Here is an 18135-nt window from a genome sequence, read left to right as displayed (position 1 = left end):
CTGTTGTGTTAACAGTGCTTTTGCCGGCTTTTTCCTCTGACTGAGCCCAAGTTTCTCTCTCCTAGTCTGCAGAAATCTGCACTCGCCACAGGATAGAAACACACTATGGCGTCTACTAAAATGACTGAGGGAAGGCCATCGCAGTTCATTTACACTGAAAGAAATTATGTGAGCTGAATAGCACACCTAAAAGAGGCAATCATTTGGATCAGCTTTTCGAGTGTGCCCCAAGTACATTTACATATTATACTGGTTTGTGCGTTTATGTTTTGTTGCTGCTTAAAGGGGCTGTACTTGAAATAATGAAAGAAACAGCAGGCTGGGATGCCTCCACACCGCTCTCAAAGACCATTCCCCAATTCGTGAAATACCCACATTTTTTCACGGCTACATGCACTAACATGCATGCGCGGCCGGACTGTCTATCAAAACAAAGAACAGAGAAGCTCAGATTATAACACACAGAGGGAGTGTGACTTCATTCCTTGCTCAGAACGCCATTACTCCGCGCACTCCATTACTACAAATATTTCTTTGCTGCTATATTAATTTTCTGAATATCGAGTACAGCCCATTAAAGGTAGCATGTTGGATTGATGGGAGGAAATGGCAGAAATTTGCGTTTTCTTAATTACGGCATTAATCGTTTCAGTGTATAATGTAGTATCTGAGAGAATTTGGTCACGTCCACCTTTGTTCCTGAGGAGTGGGTTACTAGATAGATATAAAAGTAAACAATTCCAGTCAGAATAGTGGTATCTATCATTTAAATCCATCATGCAGTCTCCAATGCAGCGGCCCCTGCAGCTTATTCATTCTCAGAATTTAAAATATAGATCTGAATTAGTATTGGTTTATTGCAACACAACTCCATCTTTCAACTTAACTGGTTATCAGGAGGCAGAAATATTAAATATTGTACGCACAATGCGAATGTGGCATTTTTTTGTATTGGCTACAGCTTTACTGTATGCTGTTGCTCTTCAGAGAGAAAAAGGAGATGCTTGATTGAATCCATATATAGTCAGTGGGTCAAATGTCTGCACCAATCTTTCTAACGTGAGCATGATTTTGGTCCTTCTTACTCTCACATATAGAAAATGACCTAAAAATGATTCTACAAAAAAGATTCAGACAACATACAAAGTTATTGTTCTTTAGAAAACAAAGAAACAATTATAACAGTCTCTTGCTATCTATCCTATGTAAGTTGTTTTTGCTGTTGTCACTAGGTCAATCGAGCCAAAAAAAAGTTGGACACTTCAAAATTCCATATTGTGCTTTTCAAAAGGTAGCCCCAGACATGGGTGGTAAACATTTCAGGCGAACTGCAGAATCCTGCAAGGGAGTGATAGTCTGGCTAAATTATATTTTACACATACAAGCAGATTTTGGCCTTACCTGTTGCACATTCCCATAATGTCTTTGCCATAAAATGGTCAATATTACATTTTCACTTTACAAACTTTCAAATCGCATTTTTTTTCACCTACTACACTGCATACATTTTAATGTATTTATTTCATGTACAAGCAAAATGGATTTAACCAATATTTTTCTTTGTACAGTAATTGTATTTTAGTAGATTAATGAATATCTTCAAAGTAGCACAATACTATTGAATCAACGTGGGCCTCCAAATTTAAATTATATATTCAATATACAGTAATTTCCTAAGTCACATTTCTTTTTCTAAAAAGACTAACTTTTTTTTGCATAATGAAATTCAAAATATCACAACAATTTTGCTGGGTGTTTGTTTTTCCTCATAAGTTTAACTCTGTATTATACAAATAAACAAACAGAAAAACCCTACAAATAACTGTAATCAGGTTGGTCTCACGTGTCCCCAGGAGGTAGGTGAATAAAAGCAGACATGGAAGTCTGGTGGTCGTTCCAAACCTTGATTATGTTTTTTCTGTGTAGATCGCCAGTCTGGCCGTCAAGACAGAGAGACAGGCAGAAGTTTCTAGATGTAGGCTTCCTCGTTGACAGGGTTCTGATTCTGGTTTTCTGTCTGCTGGTCCGGGGCATTTTCCTGAGCCTTCGACAGTGCCAAAGGCTTCAACATTATCCGCAGCCGCTAAAAAAGGAAAATCACAGATAACACAGCTGAAAAAAGCACTGATGGTGTTGAAATTACAAGTAAACACTGTCATACAGCATTTGTAGGAACCAAACAGCTGCAAAGTTTGTGATCAAACCAATAAACTGTAACAAAACACACCAGCTACACAGCTGTGAGCTTGATGAATGCACAGCCTAAGGCTCCGAGTGTACATTTTCTATAAGACACTCAGAAAAGACATCTATGCAGTTTCCCTGATGTGATATATGGTTATAAGAATGAATACAGCCTGAGATATGATTGATAAAGAAAAATAAAACCAATGTTCATGACACTAACAAATGTTTCATGGGTCAAACTTACTGATCCCACAAAACTAAATCAAAACATCCCAAACTTGGTAAATCTTTCAAATGTTCTTAACTATGGTTAGTGCTGGACCCGGGGTTCTGCGGTACAGCAGGCATTTATATGGAGTGTTTGTGAAATTAAGCTTCCGCCTGGGTGCAGAGCACTAATCAGCTGGCTGATTGCTACAATTAGACAATCAGCCATCAGCTGGTACTGCAGGATCTGACACCTGCACATCGCCTCTGACAGCTTCTGTTGCACTGCCTGCAATTATGGCTCATTTATTCTGTCAGCGCCGGCTATAAAGCTATATCTGTCACTAGGGACAGCATCGATGTAAGGTTATTATTCAGCGCATTGTGGATGACTGCAAATCAAATGCTCTTAATGTAAATGGCATGATATAAAAGGTATTATGTGCCAATGATTAGAATCATTAGATCAATAAAAATGCAGCATGCCATTCTGCTGCATACAAATGAATGTAATTAACTGAAAACTTAGTAGCTGGTATAGCAAAAAAGGAACTTAAATTGTTTAACAGAACTAATTAGAAACACTATATTACTAATCCTTTTAAAACTGTTCAACTCTTCATGACAATTTATCACGTCTTTGCGGAGCATGCCTGCATGTGTTTGCTCATTACAAAAGCACTGCAGCAAAATCACATTAGACTAAGTTGAACATTTTAACATCCAGTGTGAAAAGTCTTTTTACTGCTAAATTACGTTTCAGGTATTACTTTCACTGCCAGCCATTATGTAAATGTTGTAAATGTAAGGAGGATATAATTTCTGGATCAGTATATTCTGTCAAACATATTTGAGCAAGACTGTCGGTAAAAATCTACAGACCTTAAATGTTTATTCAAACTTTCCTTAATGGTTAAAACTCACTGTAAAATGACATTACATTATATTAACAAAACATCAGCACCCTCTAAATATACCACTTTTTTCCTGTGTTGGATTGATCTATCATACAGTATGTAATACTATATTTGAGCCAAAAATCTTGCATACCAAGTAATCCACTTGAAACTCTCAACACAGAGCCTGCCTGGCTGCCAACTGCAGATTAAAATTCAAACAGCTAATAGATGTGTGAAATGCTGTGATGCATATGCTCTGGAAAATCTGCAGCTATCGCATTTGCATTACACTAACCAAAACAGTATTTCAGCCTGTTCAGCATTTATATACCAGTATACATATGTGTGAGTGTAATAACCTTTCCTTTAAGTGTATGTATATAGATTGTATTTAGATTGAATGTGCATATGCAGATATTTCTAGATATTGTATAAGCATTTCGTAACTCTACCTGCTTTATATATATATATATATATATATATATATATATATATATCATCAACGTTTTTATTCCAGACTCAAGGTCCATTCAAAAGACACAGACATGACATACAACATACCTTAAATTTAAAACATTTGGAATTATGTACTTAACAAAAAAGTGTGAAATAACAGAAAACATGTCTTATATTTTAGATTCTTCAAAGTAGCCACCCTTTGCTTTTTTTGATAGCTCTTCAAACCCTTGGTGTTCTCTCAATGAGCTTCATGAGGTAGTCACCTGAAATGGTTTTCACTTCACAGGTGTACCTTGTCAGGGTTAATTAGCGGACTTTTTTCCCTTATTAATAAAAAAAGCAAAGGGTGGCTACTTTGAAGAATCTAAAATATAAGACATGTTTTCAGTTATTTCACACTTTTTGTTAAGTACATAATTCCATATGTGTTCATTCATAGTTTTGATGCCTTCAGTGAGAATCTACAATGTAAATAGTCATGAAAATAAATAAAAAAAGAGAAGGTGTGTCCAAACTTTTGGCCTGTACTATATATATATATATATATATATATATATATATATATATATATATATATATATATGAATACTTGCCCTACACTGCACATAATTCATTCATTGTTCCTGAGCAAATACAGCGAAAAACAGTCAAATACTATTATTTAAGTAAATGTAGCACATTGACCTCACCTCTTTGTATGTGCCTTTGAGTGTGAGGAACATGTAGCCCATGTAGCCAGGGATGAGTGTCATGGAGGAGAGGGCCATGCACCACCCAACCCCCTGGCCCCAGGCTGGGAACACGTATTCACCCAAGGTGAGGGGAACCATCTGCACTGCACTAAACAAGAAGACTCCCTGGACAAGAGGGGCAAAGAATATATATCTCAGCACCTTCATCATGTTTTGACATTTAACTATAACAGAGTCTAAATTCTAGGCTTCAAACATATTACTAATACATATTACACTAAAACCTTAGAATAAGCTGTTGGTCTTGGATGATCTTTGGACACAACAGACACACTGTTCAAAGTAATATGAAGGTATCATTACATAAAGTAAATGCTATTAAGTAAACATAACTAGACTCTTTTTGGTGTTCGTGCACACAACCATCAAGGTAAAGTGACAAGAAAATCCATAACTTAGTTTTGCATATAAATATTATAGCAATCATCAATCATCAATATATAGCTTCACCTAAGACCTTATACAGTAAGCCTAAATATTGTCCTTGATGGGGTGTTATAGTTGGTGTCTGGAACGTCATGTATGTTACCCACAGATAACACTTACAGCCACAATGAGCGGAGTGAAAACAACCCAGCAGGCCTTCCACCACAGACAGGGCCTGTAGCCAATCATTTCCTCAATGTTATCGTAGAATTTGTTCGCACCTGGAACCAAAGATAAAGCATGATGAATACAGTTTTAGTTGTCACACAACACTAGATGTGTTTCTAGTCTGGATCTTGCGACTTTAGCCCCCAATAAGTCAGCAACAAAAGACAGGAATGTTTTAGTTGGGAAAGAAACATCCTTAAGAAGATTAGACATAGATGGGGCTCACCATAAAACCATGAAATTGAGATGCACTCGAAGAAGACCAAGAAGAGCAGGCACATTCCACTAGCTGAGTAGTAGTCAAATAGCTTGAACACGTACAGTCCACCCTGTAAAACGAGAAGGAAAAAAGGGAAAGGCAAGCAGGAAAATGTTGAAGAAGCAATAATAGTTTTGGATGTGCAGGACAGTGGAATAACATCAAGGGCGAGAGCACCGACGGCTGTAGCTGGTGAGTGTTAGTGATGTTTCATTGGTGAGGACCAAATTGGTGCTAAGACTTCTTTGTGGAAATTGTGTGCCAATGTGCAGCACAGGCAGGGACAGTGTAGATAAAGCATCTCCTTGAAACATTTCATGTCTGTCTACAATCTATCAGGGTGTTAAGGAGACCAGCTCAAAGGGACCTGCTACAGTTTGTCGACTCCTACTCTGTGAAGCTTGATATATTTTGTATTGCCCGGAGCAGTGATTAGGGTAACTGCCTCATTCTTTTGAACTTTTTATTTAAACATTTTAATCATTTTACATAACATTTCCTGACAGCAATATAAATGTAATAAACAAATGACAGGCAGAATAAGTTACAATAAGAGTAAGTAAATATAACTGCCTCATTCTAACAGGGCTGTGCATGTGGCATGATGGAAATCCAGTTTGGCAGAAGTAAAGGGAAAATGCAGGGTCTTTGAGTGTCATTGGCAAACACGACCTTGGCCTGCAGTGATTCTGTCATTGTTAGCTCACAAGTAGACAGAAACAGAAGCTTCTTTGCCAACTTTATGCTGACTTTTTGCATATATATATATATATATATATATATATATATGTGTGTTAGAGCTGGTCCGATACCATTTTTTTGCTTCCCGATACCGATTCTGATACCTGAAATTGCGTATTGGCCGATACTGAGTACTGATCCGATACCAGTGTGTCATATATTTTATTATGTTTTAACAACTGTATACTACTATGCCTGTATGGATGTGATAAGATTTCTATCTTTGTTGTCTGTCTGGCTCAGGTTAAACTCTTTGTGAAACATGAACAAACACAAACAATGAATGCCACAGAACTTTCTTTTATTATCCAGTTTGACAGTCAGTTATAATGGTGGTGTTGAATGGTAAAAGAAATAATAAAATAAATACTTAAAACATCTCTTTTGACCTGCTGCATTGTAGTCTGAACATTACAAATGATGCCAACCATTTTAAAATGTGGCTCAATTAGCATGTGAAACATGTTGGGAGAGAAAAGTAGCCTAGTCTGAATGAACGTAAGTACATTACCAGGATAATTGCCTGCATTCTCAAACTGTTCAAACGCTTCGGGAAACAACAACAAACTTCGACCTAGCGTGCTACACGCTGAAAATTGCCTGTTTTGAAGAAAATTTGGATTGTACAACAACGCAGGTCTGCTCGGTTCTTTCGGGGAATGATTGTAAAGATTTACAAAGAATACGTTTACTATTATTTAGTAATATCAATACATTGACTATCTAACTGAGACATTTTGGGACCGATGAGTGGGAAATGCCATGGACGAAGTACACAATGGCAATATACTAGTAAGAGCAAATTACATTTAACCGTGTATCCAGCTAATTTAAAAAGCTCATGTTACTGTATTGTGTGAACGGTTAACTTCATTTAATATTTAATGTGGCGTTTTCTTTTGCGGGTTGAAAATGTTCCACCTAAACAAGTTCCTTCCCGAAACTATTTTACAGAGCCACCGCCCAAGAAGATTGTGATTGGTTTAAAGAAATGCAAACAACGCAGAGAGTTTGTGTGGAGCAGCCAGATCTTACTCCACAGTACTGTGCAGATAGGTCTGGCAATGTGAGACAAAGAGAAGCTCAATACAATTAAACAAAGATTTCATTTTATATTTCTATGCAAAATAAACTGTACACATTTAGTAGTTAAAGAGCATCTTCATTGTAATATTCTAATTATCAGGTAAAGTGACTAATGTTTTTTTTCTGAGACTCTAAAATCTTTCGTTAGAATCATAATAGATTGAAATATTTTTAAAATCTTATAGTGTAATATAATACTATTTACCCTTAGGACATTAGAACTTACATACAGAGCCCATTTCATGGCAATCTGCCTGTTAATCAGATTTGTGTGTGCAAAAGTGATATTTTTACCTTATGGGGGTGCTAGAGGCATGAAATGCACAAAATGGTTAATTCTCTGAGGAGCATGAATGTGTTTAGTAATAATATTTCATAGCAATCTGCCCCTTAGACTATAATATATTCTTTTCAATTAAACTAAAGGAAGTTGTAGCCTGATAGTGGTGCTAGCCGAAAAGTCAGGGGTCACCAAAAGTATAGGATTCATCCTCTGTGGACCCTGAATATACTCAACATATTTCATGGAAATACATTAAGATTGCCATTAATAATTCCATGTCATGGAAGTATTAGTCATAGATAAATGTGGCCTGATGGTTGTTCTAGAAGTAGCTCAGGTGGTCCCCAAAACCTTTAGGAGTCACTGTAGGGGTACCATTAATAAAAAATAATAAAATGCATAGGAATATGGCTTGTAGGTGTGAGACATCTTCCTCTGGACCAAAGTGTTGGACAGAAAAACCAACGGACCATGTAATCATCCATACCCATACACACGTACAGCAGCTAGCGGGTAAATAAGTGAAATTATTATGGCTGTGAACCTTTGTTTCATGTTTTCAGGCTGAAACATAATGCTAAATGACCTGAACCACTTTGGCAGGAACAGGAACAGACTCTTTTGCTCTTTGGATATCATATAAGTGCCACTTGGCAAGTTGAGTTAACAGTCTTGCCTATTACTCTGTCAGCTGCTGAAGTCAAACTACTGGTGTCCTGTGTGATGCTTACATTGCCAAACTTAGAAATGTTCATTTTTAAATGACAAAGGCGTGTTGATGCCTGCATATTTGAAGTATTTACTCAGTTAATTAAAGGTGAACTTGTTCAACTAGCATTTCTAGCATTTCTACTGGATTCTGCAAATATTATGAAAGGAGGGTATATCCTCGTAGTGTGATTTCTTGATAAACTGGAGACTTAATATTGACCGGAATATGGCAGCAGATTTGAACCTTGTCATTTAGTCAGAGGCTGTTTTTTTTTTTGTTTTTTTTAACTAACTACTCTGTAATGTCTCTGCAAGTTGGTGGAATATCCAATAAGAAAGAAGTATTTACCTGTGTGATGTTGGACAATCCAATGATGTAAGAAATAAGGCAGACGATTGCAATGAAGATCTCTCTGCGTTTTCGGAGAATGTGAGGGAATTCATCAACCAGCGCGGTGATAAAGCCTTCCACAGTGCAGAACTGGAGAGTTTGCAGAGTCACGTCAAAACTGTGTTACGTGATACATTGTTGTCACAATAAAAACATTAGTTCAATTTCTAAGGTTTAGAACTAACTTTCATAAATGAAAGAGTAACAGCAAGACATATTATATTATGTTTTAGTAATGCTTTTACGTGGCAATGACACATTGTGAAGGTTTCCACCCTGAAATAATATAATCCGGGCCATTTATTTAAATGTTTGCTTTCATTTGTCAACGCATTGCTTGACAGAAGCTGGAACATCAACACTTTGCTATATGAATATGCCTAAAAACCACAGCTGAGACCATTTTTGTTGGGTTATCTTTACCTGGCTGTCGATTCCCAGCATCAGCAGCATAGAGAAAAAGAGTATGGCCCAGAGAGGAGAGATGGGCAGCTGGGTCACGGCCTCAGGATAAGCCAAAAATGCCAGACCAGGTCCTGACAAAAGACAAATGTTTTAGACGGTGGTGGTATATACTTACAGTAGGACACTATTCAAAATAATGTTAATGTGTTGTCTATCATTTTCAACACTCAAACTCAGTCATAATGAAATGAACTGTAATTCTGGCTACATCCAAAGTGTCCTTGGAAGAACAAAGTGTGAGTGCTGAATGTCAAACTTGAGTATTCACACAGGACGGAGAGTTTTTGCAAAATCACTGAGCATTTTTTCTTTCCAATAAACCCAGAATTCAGAACTGACATCTATTGACAAGCTAAAACCCTCTCTTTTGGACTAAAAGAATAACGTCTAGCAATTCCAAGGGCAAATCTTTGCACGGACGCAAGTATCTCTTGCATGTGCTGATTGTCACTATCGAGTTTCAACATTGATTGCAATTACCTGAGGCGGCCACATCAGCGATGGGTCTCTTTGTTACATTGGACATAAATCCCACGATGGAGAAGATGACAAAGCCAGCGAACATGCTGGTGAAGGAGTTGATGCAGCAGACAATGATAGAATCTCTGTAGGGGAGAGACAAAGCACAAGGCAGCCATTGTCACGCCTATATCAATTCCTTATCAACCTGTCACACATTGTCGAGAGACGTGGGGGGAAGGGAAGGTGGAGAGCCATTTTGCATCATACAGTTACATAGCAGCTGAGTAAATTTATATTGACCCGTTCTTTTAAAATGGCACCAGCAGTTTCAGTATAGTTGGAACCATAGATGTACATAGTTGGGCTGCAGTGTTTATCCAACAATATGACAGAGGCTGAGACAAACCAAACAGCTGTGCCTATAAGTGTAAAACAGAGCGTAGAGCCAAAATAAAGAAACGACAGATCGATTAATCCCAAAATAGAAGGTACAGCAGACACTTTGTTACCAGGGAACCAAAAATAATCCCGCATCAGACATCTGCACAGTGTCCTTAAAAAAACAAACGTGTGAGTGATCGGTACAAAACACTCTGAACATGTATTTGATTCATGTGGTAAATGAACCTGAAATATGCAAAATATTATAGTCACCTACCTGTATACGTTATTATTGAAGGGATTGTAGCTGCCAAGAGCAATCAGAGAGCCTAATCCCAGCCCATAGGAAAAGAAGATCTGAGTGGCAGCATCCAGCCACACCTGACACACAAAGATTAGAAAATAGAGGTTAAAAAACAGACGTAAACACATAATTTGTGCTAAATAGAGATATTTATTTAAAAAAAGGCTAAATTTCATTTTATTTTGCTGATAATGTGACCGCGTTTGTCATTTTCAGCCAACTGGCTTTGCTCATCAATGGACAAATGTATCTTGTCTTTTGTAAACCTTTGATGTAATGGCAAGAAGTGGAAAAAAAGTTGTGTTCCAGGAAGTTGTTACACCTAAGTGCTGTCTTGTTACTCTTGGCCCTATCTGATTCACTCTGATTCCAAATTATTGCATCCTATCTTGATTGACTTAACAGCAAGACCTTGCCTTGTCTGATGATGTCTCTCCACACCGCATCTAGCTTCATCTCATGTTCTTCTTGAGCTTGATGTGGCTAAGTAATTTATTCACAATCACTACAGAATAAAACATAACATTAAAAAGAAAATCAACAATACTATCATGTAGGGTCTTATTTTTCTAGAATTAGATGCATCAGCCTATTGTAAATACCACTGGCACACTTCCGCTTTACAACAACAACAACAACAATCTACGTGAGACCGACTGTATACTTTAAAATTAACCTGCCTTAGCATTATCAATACAAATAGACCCCATCCCAACGAGGCTACTCAAAGAAGCGTTACCCGTGGTAAACACTTCATTATTAGATATGATCAATATGTCCTTACTAACAGGTTATGTACCGCAGTCATTTAAAATTGCTGTGATAAAACCTCTTCTGAAAAAACCCACCCTAGATCCTGAGGTCTTAGCAAACTATAGACCTATATCTAACCTTCCCTTTCTATCCAAGATCCTTGAGAAAGTAGTTGCTAATCAGTTATGTGATTTTCTACATAGCAACAGTTTATTTGATGATTTTCAATCAGGATTTAGAAAGAATCATAGCACAGAGACGGCACTGGTGAAAATTACTAACGACCTTCTAACTGCTGCAGACAAAGGATTTGTCTCCATACTTGTTCTACTAGATCTTAGTGCTGCATTTGACACTATTGACCATACAATCCTGTTACAGAGACTGGAACACTTAGTTGGCATTAAAGGAATCGCACTAAGCTGGTTTAAGTCCTATTTCTCTGAACGATCCCAATTTGTTAATGTTAATGATAAACCCTCCAAGCACGCTAAAGTTAGCCATGGCGTTCCTCAAGGCTCAGTGCTTGGACCAATCCTATTTTCCTTATATATGCTTCCTCTAGGTAATATTATTAGGAAACACTCGATTAACTATCACTGTTACGCAGACGATACCCAATTATATCTGTCAATTAAGCCAGATGAAAGTGGTCAGTTAGCAAGACTTCAAACGTGTATTGAGGATATAAAATCCTGGATGACCCACAATTTCCTGATGTTAAACTCAGACAAAACTGAAGTTATTGTGATAGGACCAACGCACCACCGAACTTCGTTTTCGAAAGATATAGTTACTCTGGATGGTATTACCCTGGCCTCCAGCACTGCTGTCAGAAATCTAGGAGTTATTTTTGATCAGGATATATCCTTCAACGATCACTTAAAACAAACCTCAAGAATAGCCTATTTCCATCTTCGTAACATTGCCAAAATTAGGAATATCCTGTCTCAAAACGATGCTGAAAAACTTGTCCATGCATTCGTTACTTCTAGACTAGATTACTGCAATTCCTTATTATCAGGTTGCCCAAATAAGTCCCTTAAGACTCTCCAACTGATCCAGAATGCTGCAGCACGTGTTCTGACGAGAACTAAGAGAAGAGATCATATTTCTCCTGTATTAGCTTCTCTGCATTGGCTTCCAGTGAAATATAGGATCGAATTTAAAATCCTCCTCCTGACTTACAAAGCTCTAAATGGTCAAGCACCATCATACTTAGAAGAGCTCATAGTACCTTATTGTCCCACTAGAGCACTGCGCTCCCAGAATGCGGGGCTACTTATGGTTCCTAGAGTCTCTGGAAGTAGACTCGGGGCCAGGGCCTTCAGCTATCAGGCTCCAGTATTGTGGAACCAGCTCCCAGTCTGGGTTCGAGGAGCAGACACCGTCACCACATTTAAGAGTAAACTGAAAACCCTCCTCTTTGATAAAGCTTATAGTTAAGGAGTGAGGAGTTGCAGCGTCCACCTAACCCGGCCCACCTGCTTCTCCTCGTAGTCATCAGTTTATATACTGTATAATTAATAATCTAGCGAGAGTAGAGGGAGGCAGGCCAGTACAGCCCGATCCGGTTGGGGAGAGTTCTAGCCCGACCAGGCTCCTCTCTTTAACCTGCCTCTCTTAAGTTATGCTATTACAATTCTAGACTGCTGGGGAGGCTGTTCCTCCCTAAGATATACTGAGCTGCTCTCTCATCTCTACTTGTTACTTTTGTATGCATCCTGTCCAAGAAATGCTTGCTTGTTACTAATCTAGCTCTGGGGAGTTTACTCCCCGGAGTCCTTATGTTTCTTCTTCGCAGAGCTATGCTCTGCGATTCTCGGCATTCCGGCCGCTTCCTGCTGCGCCCTGCTGCACCCGCCGCACCCCGTGCTCTGCAGCGCCACGTTACATCCCCAACGCCCTGCTGTGATGTTCCTATGCACAGAGTAGTCAGGATCCGTATAGGAGACTGCACTACTCAGTATGACACGATGTGCCCTGCTATGACATGAACTTCCACGATAACCTTCGAAGTCACTGTGACTTCTAATGTGACTGTTATCACCACTGTTCATCACGCCCCCAACCGGCCCGTCAGACACCGCCTACCAAGAGTCTGGGTCTGCCGAGGTTTCTTCCTAAAAGGGAGTTTTTTCTTGCCACTGTTGCAACAGCCACTGCTAATGCTTGCTCTTGAGGGAATTACTGTAATTGTTGGGGTTTTGGAATTTATAGAGTGTGGTCTAGACCTACTCTGTCTGTAAAGTGTCTCGAGATAACTTTTGTTATGATTTGATACTATAAATAAAATTGAATTGAATTGAATTGAAATATACTGTACATAGTGATCGCAGAAATTCAACTTTTTATAAGCTATATTATATATATATATATATATATATATATATATATATATATATATATATATATATATATACACTAGATATTTGGAACATACATTGATAGTTTTTTATGGCTGTGTGTTAATAGACATCACTTCTACTATTTTGCTGCTTATGTAATTAACAGTGATTGTTAATAGATTTTAGTATTAATACTGTGCACACACCAATAATCTATTTGGATAAGATTGTAGACTGAATGCAGTACTCTTCGCCTATGCAGGTACAATAAGAAACCTCTACTATGGTATTATGGTAACTGGTAAACAGTCTATACAACTTTGCCCCAAAAAACACCTCCCACTGGGGCTCAGCTTATCCTCTTGCAGATTTTTTTGGCATCCAATAAAGAGCTATATGTATTCCGGAACAGAAACTGTTTTAGACATCTAGGCCGAAAAATAAAGAGCATACCTCAGACTCCTTTAGTTTTTGAAAGTCTGGTGTGATATAGAAGAGGATTCCATCAATTGCACCAGGTAGAGTGACGCCACGGCAAAACAGGATGAACAGCATAAAGTAAGGGTATGTAGCTGAGAAGTACACCACCTGTGGGACACAAAGTTATATTAGAAAATGGAATATTGTCTACCAAAAATAACTTGTTAAATCGCACAGCTAGTGAGCATTATTTTACTCTGAACGTTTGCCCTGCAACAAAACTATAAAAAAGTGAAAACTGCTAAGTTGTTCAACTCATCATGAACAGTGTTACAGTACTGTAGCACCACCCCCAAAGCACAGTGCAGTGCAGTGACCTAGCCAGCCATTCCCCAGAGGCAAGATAACCCTAGAATGGTTGGGTTCAGCACACTCTCATTGCACTATTTTCCTCCTTATCTGAACTAATTTTGCACTGTGCTATCAAAGTCAACACAGCTCAGATCATTGATGAGAAACTCTGCTGAATAAGACATGAACTAACAGAGATACTGTCACTGACACGGCTATGTATAAAAATGAATGATGAATCTGCCATACATAAAAAAAAGAAAACATTAATAAAAGTAAAAATCATTGTGCCAATTTTACACCCTTGAGCATGAAGATGATGCACATTCAATTGCGATGGATTTTATTTATTTCCATTTTGTTTTGTTTCTGTCTTTGTCTTCTCCCTCTACTTACTTTGCCAGTCCAGCTGACCCCCTTCCAGATACAGAAATAGACGAGCACCCATGCAATGGCGAGTGTGATAGCCAGTGGAATCCTAATCTCCCCAGGTTTCTCCAGACCATCAGTCATCTGGTGCATGTTACGTCTGCAGGGAAGGAGTAAAGTAGTCTTACTACAATGCACAAATGCATCCTTGATCTTATATACATGCAGCACACATGGGTGCACACACAAATATGCACACACGTGTCTGGATACTCACAAAAAGCCCTCTGCTTGGCTTTCCTTTCTCACCCCTAAAGCTTTTCTAAGGCACCACAGTTAAGGTAAGTCATGCTTGCATGCATGCATGTTTACACACATTTTTTTGCATTTAGGTTTGTTTGAGGCCCTCAATTGTATGTGCACAATTTTTCCTAAGGTATCTGAATAGATGAATGTAAAGGGATTTTGTGAACCACTGGATCCTCAGATCTAGATGGCAATATCAGACTCCAACCCTGATTGTCATTATGCACAGTAGGGACCACAGCCTTTCTGTGTATCTTAAATCTGTTCACAACAGAGCAGTATCCTTGTGATCTAAGCAGACTCTTATATTCAGCTTACTCCCAGAACTCCACCACAGCGCTGGTGAGGTTTTTGGTGTCTGTGATGCTGTAGTTGGTGAAGCAGCGCTCTGTGTTCCAGGAATTGCCACACGTCTGCCATGGCAGATCCTGAAAATTAAGAAAATAAAAGAGAGAAAATCACACAGACAGCTCTTTTTACTTGGACCACTCTCCCACCGCCGGCTACCATTCTCTCTGGCTGTCGAGCAGCCAAGACCATGATACTCATTGAGATTTCATGCTTTTCTCAGAGGAGTGAATGCCTCATCGCCAAATGCATTTATCAATACCTTGTGTAAGATGCTAATTATGTGGGAAAGGAAGTAATAAATGTCATACTCTGTTAAGGGATGTTCACCCTTAGGCCTATATAAGAGGTGTTAACAAAAAGAACCTGCCAAATAACTAAAAGGGTTACTATGTATAAAATACAACCTGGCCAAAAAACAAAACTGTGCTTTGTTCTGAGTTAAGGGGACTCAAGGTATCCAAGTCCTGTTACATTGTTTTATTAGGAAACAACAATATTATATAAATATAAAATACTCACACTAGTGAAGGAGTTGTACAGATAGTAAATAGCCCAGGAAATGATGACAATGTAATATATATTTAACCAGAAGGACAGAACAGCAGCAGCCAGACCAACACCTGAAACAGGGAGAGTACAGACATGATATTAAATTGTGCTGAAATATGGGTGTTGACATGAAACGAAAATAATATAATGTGTAAGATATTTTGTAAGTTTTGGCCGACGATAAACCTATGCCCTCTGTAGCGTAATTATAAAGAGCCCCAATTTCCGACTTTGCCTGTTAATCCACCTGGCCTAATGAAGCAGCCAATTAACATAATAAGTTCAGGCCTTAAGAATAACGTACAAGTGTAATTTACCTTTGAACATAGGGGCCAGCTTCCACACTCCAAGCCCTCCAATAGAAGTGTACTGACCAAGAGCCGTCTCCAGAAGGAACAGGGGCATGCCAGCAAATATGAGGGTCAAAAAGTAGGGAATCAAGAAGGCCCCTGAATGAGAAGTGAGAGGTACATGTGCTGTGAATCATTACCTATTAACATTCATCATAATCCACATAAGATATTTGATAAAAGGAATATTTGCTTTTACACTGCGCCCCAGTCCCAGGCTTTCGCTTGTGCGCAAATACGCACGGCTTAGATGACTTTAGCTTTATTTTTAATTAAAAACCTCCGGGAGCAAACTGGTAGTTTTTTGATGTCGAGATCTTTGCATTCCTTTTGGTGTATACATAAATGGAACATTGCCAGGAATTCCTGATTACCTCCTCCGTTTTTTCCACATAAATAAGGAAATCTCCAGACATTTCCGAGTCCGATTGCGTATCCCACACAAGAGAGAAGAAAGTCAAATCTCCCAACCCACGTTTCTCTTTCGGGTATCTCATTTTTCGTCTTCTGCACTTTCACCACCAAGGTTTTGGGTTTGTCGTTCGGCGTGGTGGTGGGCGCGTCATTCACCGTCTCCGTTAAGACGTGTCCGTCTGAGGCTTTGGTCCCGTTGGTGGCCATGGTTACTGTGCGTGTCGGGTAGTCCTGACCAGTGGAGAGGAAGGGGTTTCAGCACCGGTCCAGGCTAACTGCAGCTTCTCCGTCCTGTTCACCCAGCTCCCAGATAAGTGCCGAGTAGAGACGAATAATCGGTGTAATGAGTGATCAGGAGCAGCTTAGTAGCGGTCCAGCAACCTGAAAACATAATTGAAATATGTATACATATAAATACAAAAACTATTTTAAAAAATATCACTTGCTCCCCATGTCAATTTACTTGTATGACATAGTTTATGAAGTCGAATGTCAGGTCTTAATAATGAGGGATTCATTTACATAATTATGCCTTAATTGTTTAAAATAGGAAAAGCAATATGTGATTCTTGATTTCAGTTCGATTAAAGTGGAATTATTTTCTCCATTAAATGGATAATAGCTTGTTTTCTGGAAGAAAATAAGATTTTAAGATTAAATATATATAAATTGATTATTAAGGTGGACATTTGACTGGCATGTGCAAAAAAAGATATTTTACATTACGGGTAAAACAAATAATAATTATTTTACACGATTATTTTGCATGCATCCGTTCTAATTGCATGGCATTTCTTCAGGGTGGAGAGAAGAAAAAGGTGCCCCACGATCCGTGAACCCAACGGGATCAAATAAATACTTCTCATGCAATAAGAATCTCTTTTAATTGCCTGGAGTGAATGCATGTTAGAAGAAATTTAGAGCCTGCTCTTGTCCTTGAGTCATTATGCTCTAAATCCAATGGCCCACTTCTGTTCCGGTACAAGAGAAGAGCAATTAAACACATTTAGGAGTCAGGCGCGACAATAATGTCTAATGAATCACCTGGAGAGGCTAACAACTCACTAGAGTTTTTAAATAGACATTTTTATTAAATATCTGCGGGGCAGATTTAAAATATTTAACATTCATTTAACTTACTAACAAATTGACACTGATGCAAACAATTAGCTACACAACATGTTCTGCATTTAAAAATGTACGTTATTAACTTCTATTTACTTGTACTTTTTAAAATGCAAAATAATCTGCTCATGATAAAACATGGAACGCGCTCTCTGCGCCCTCCATCAACTCGCATGCGTATTTGTGAAAGGCATTATGAGGCAGCACGGTTACAAATCTTTTGATGTTTTATATAATAAGCTTTTTATATCAAATGTGTTTGTAATAGTCCACGTTCATGTAACATTTGACTTCAGTGAGACGCACATCCTCAAGACAAATTGAGAATAATTGAACAAAGAACTATATGTACATCCATTTCCCCACATCTCATCTCATCTACATTTGACATATTTAAAACATTTGGCTGCAGGACTGAAGGGTCAAATACGCTAATGACCCTCTTGAGATGAGTCTCTTGCGTCGTCATCAAGTGAAGTGCAGTCGCACATCCGTGCGCATTGCCAAATTCAGCGCATCTGCATATGCCAAATTCCACGGTCCTCGATTGTAATAAGTAGCTTAGTCAACAAACACTAATATATCTCTGAGTCATATCAAATGCATACTGTGTAACAG

General features: G+C 38.4%; 1 protein-coding gene across 1 annotated transcript; it reads right to left on the bottom strand.

Moving 5' to 3' along the window:
• Positions 1 to 1844: 1844 nt before the first annotated feature.
• Positions 1845 to 16599, bottom strand: slc6a1b (solute carrier family 6 member 1b). Its single transcript, XM_028575217.1, has 14 exons — positions 16353 to 16599; positions 15946 to 16077; positions 15599 to 15699; positions 15047 to 15156; positions 14450 to 14582; positions 13736 to 13870; positions 10155 to 10258; positions 9515 to 9639; positions 8993 to 9105; positions 8528 to 8659; positions 5325 to 5427; positions 5051 to 5151; positions 4442 to 4609; positions 1845 to 2083 (listed from the first exon to the last, which is right to left on the bottom strand). Exons 1-14 carry the CDS (start codon positions 16597 to 16599, stop codon positions 1970 to 1972), a joined length of 1818 nt encoding a protein of 605 aa, XP_028431018.1. The 3' UTR covers positions 1845 to 1969.
• Positions 16600 to 18135: the final 1536 nt, after the last annotated feature.

The sequence above is a fragment of the Perca flavescens genome, chromosome 4 (assembly GCF_004354835.1).
Source record: "Perca flavescens isolate YP-PL-M2 chromosome 4, PFLA_1.0, whole genome shotgun sequence".
Classification (NCBI taxonomy): domain Eukaryota; kingdom Metazoa; phylum Chordata; class Actinopteri; order Perciformes; family Percidae; genus Perca; species Perca flavescens.
Note: the sequence above shows the minus strand (reverse complement) of the source record. Positions and strands in the feature narration are given on the sequence as shown.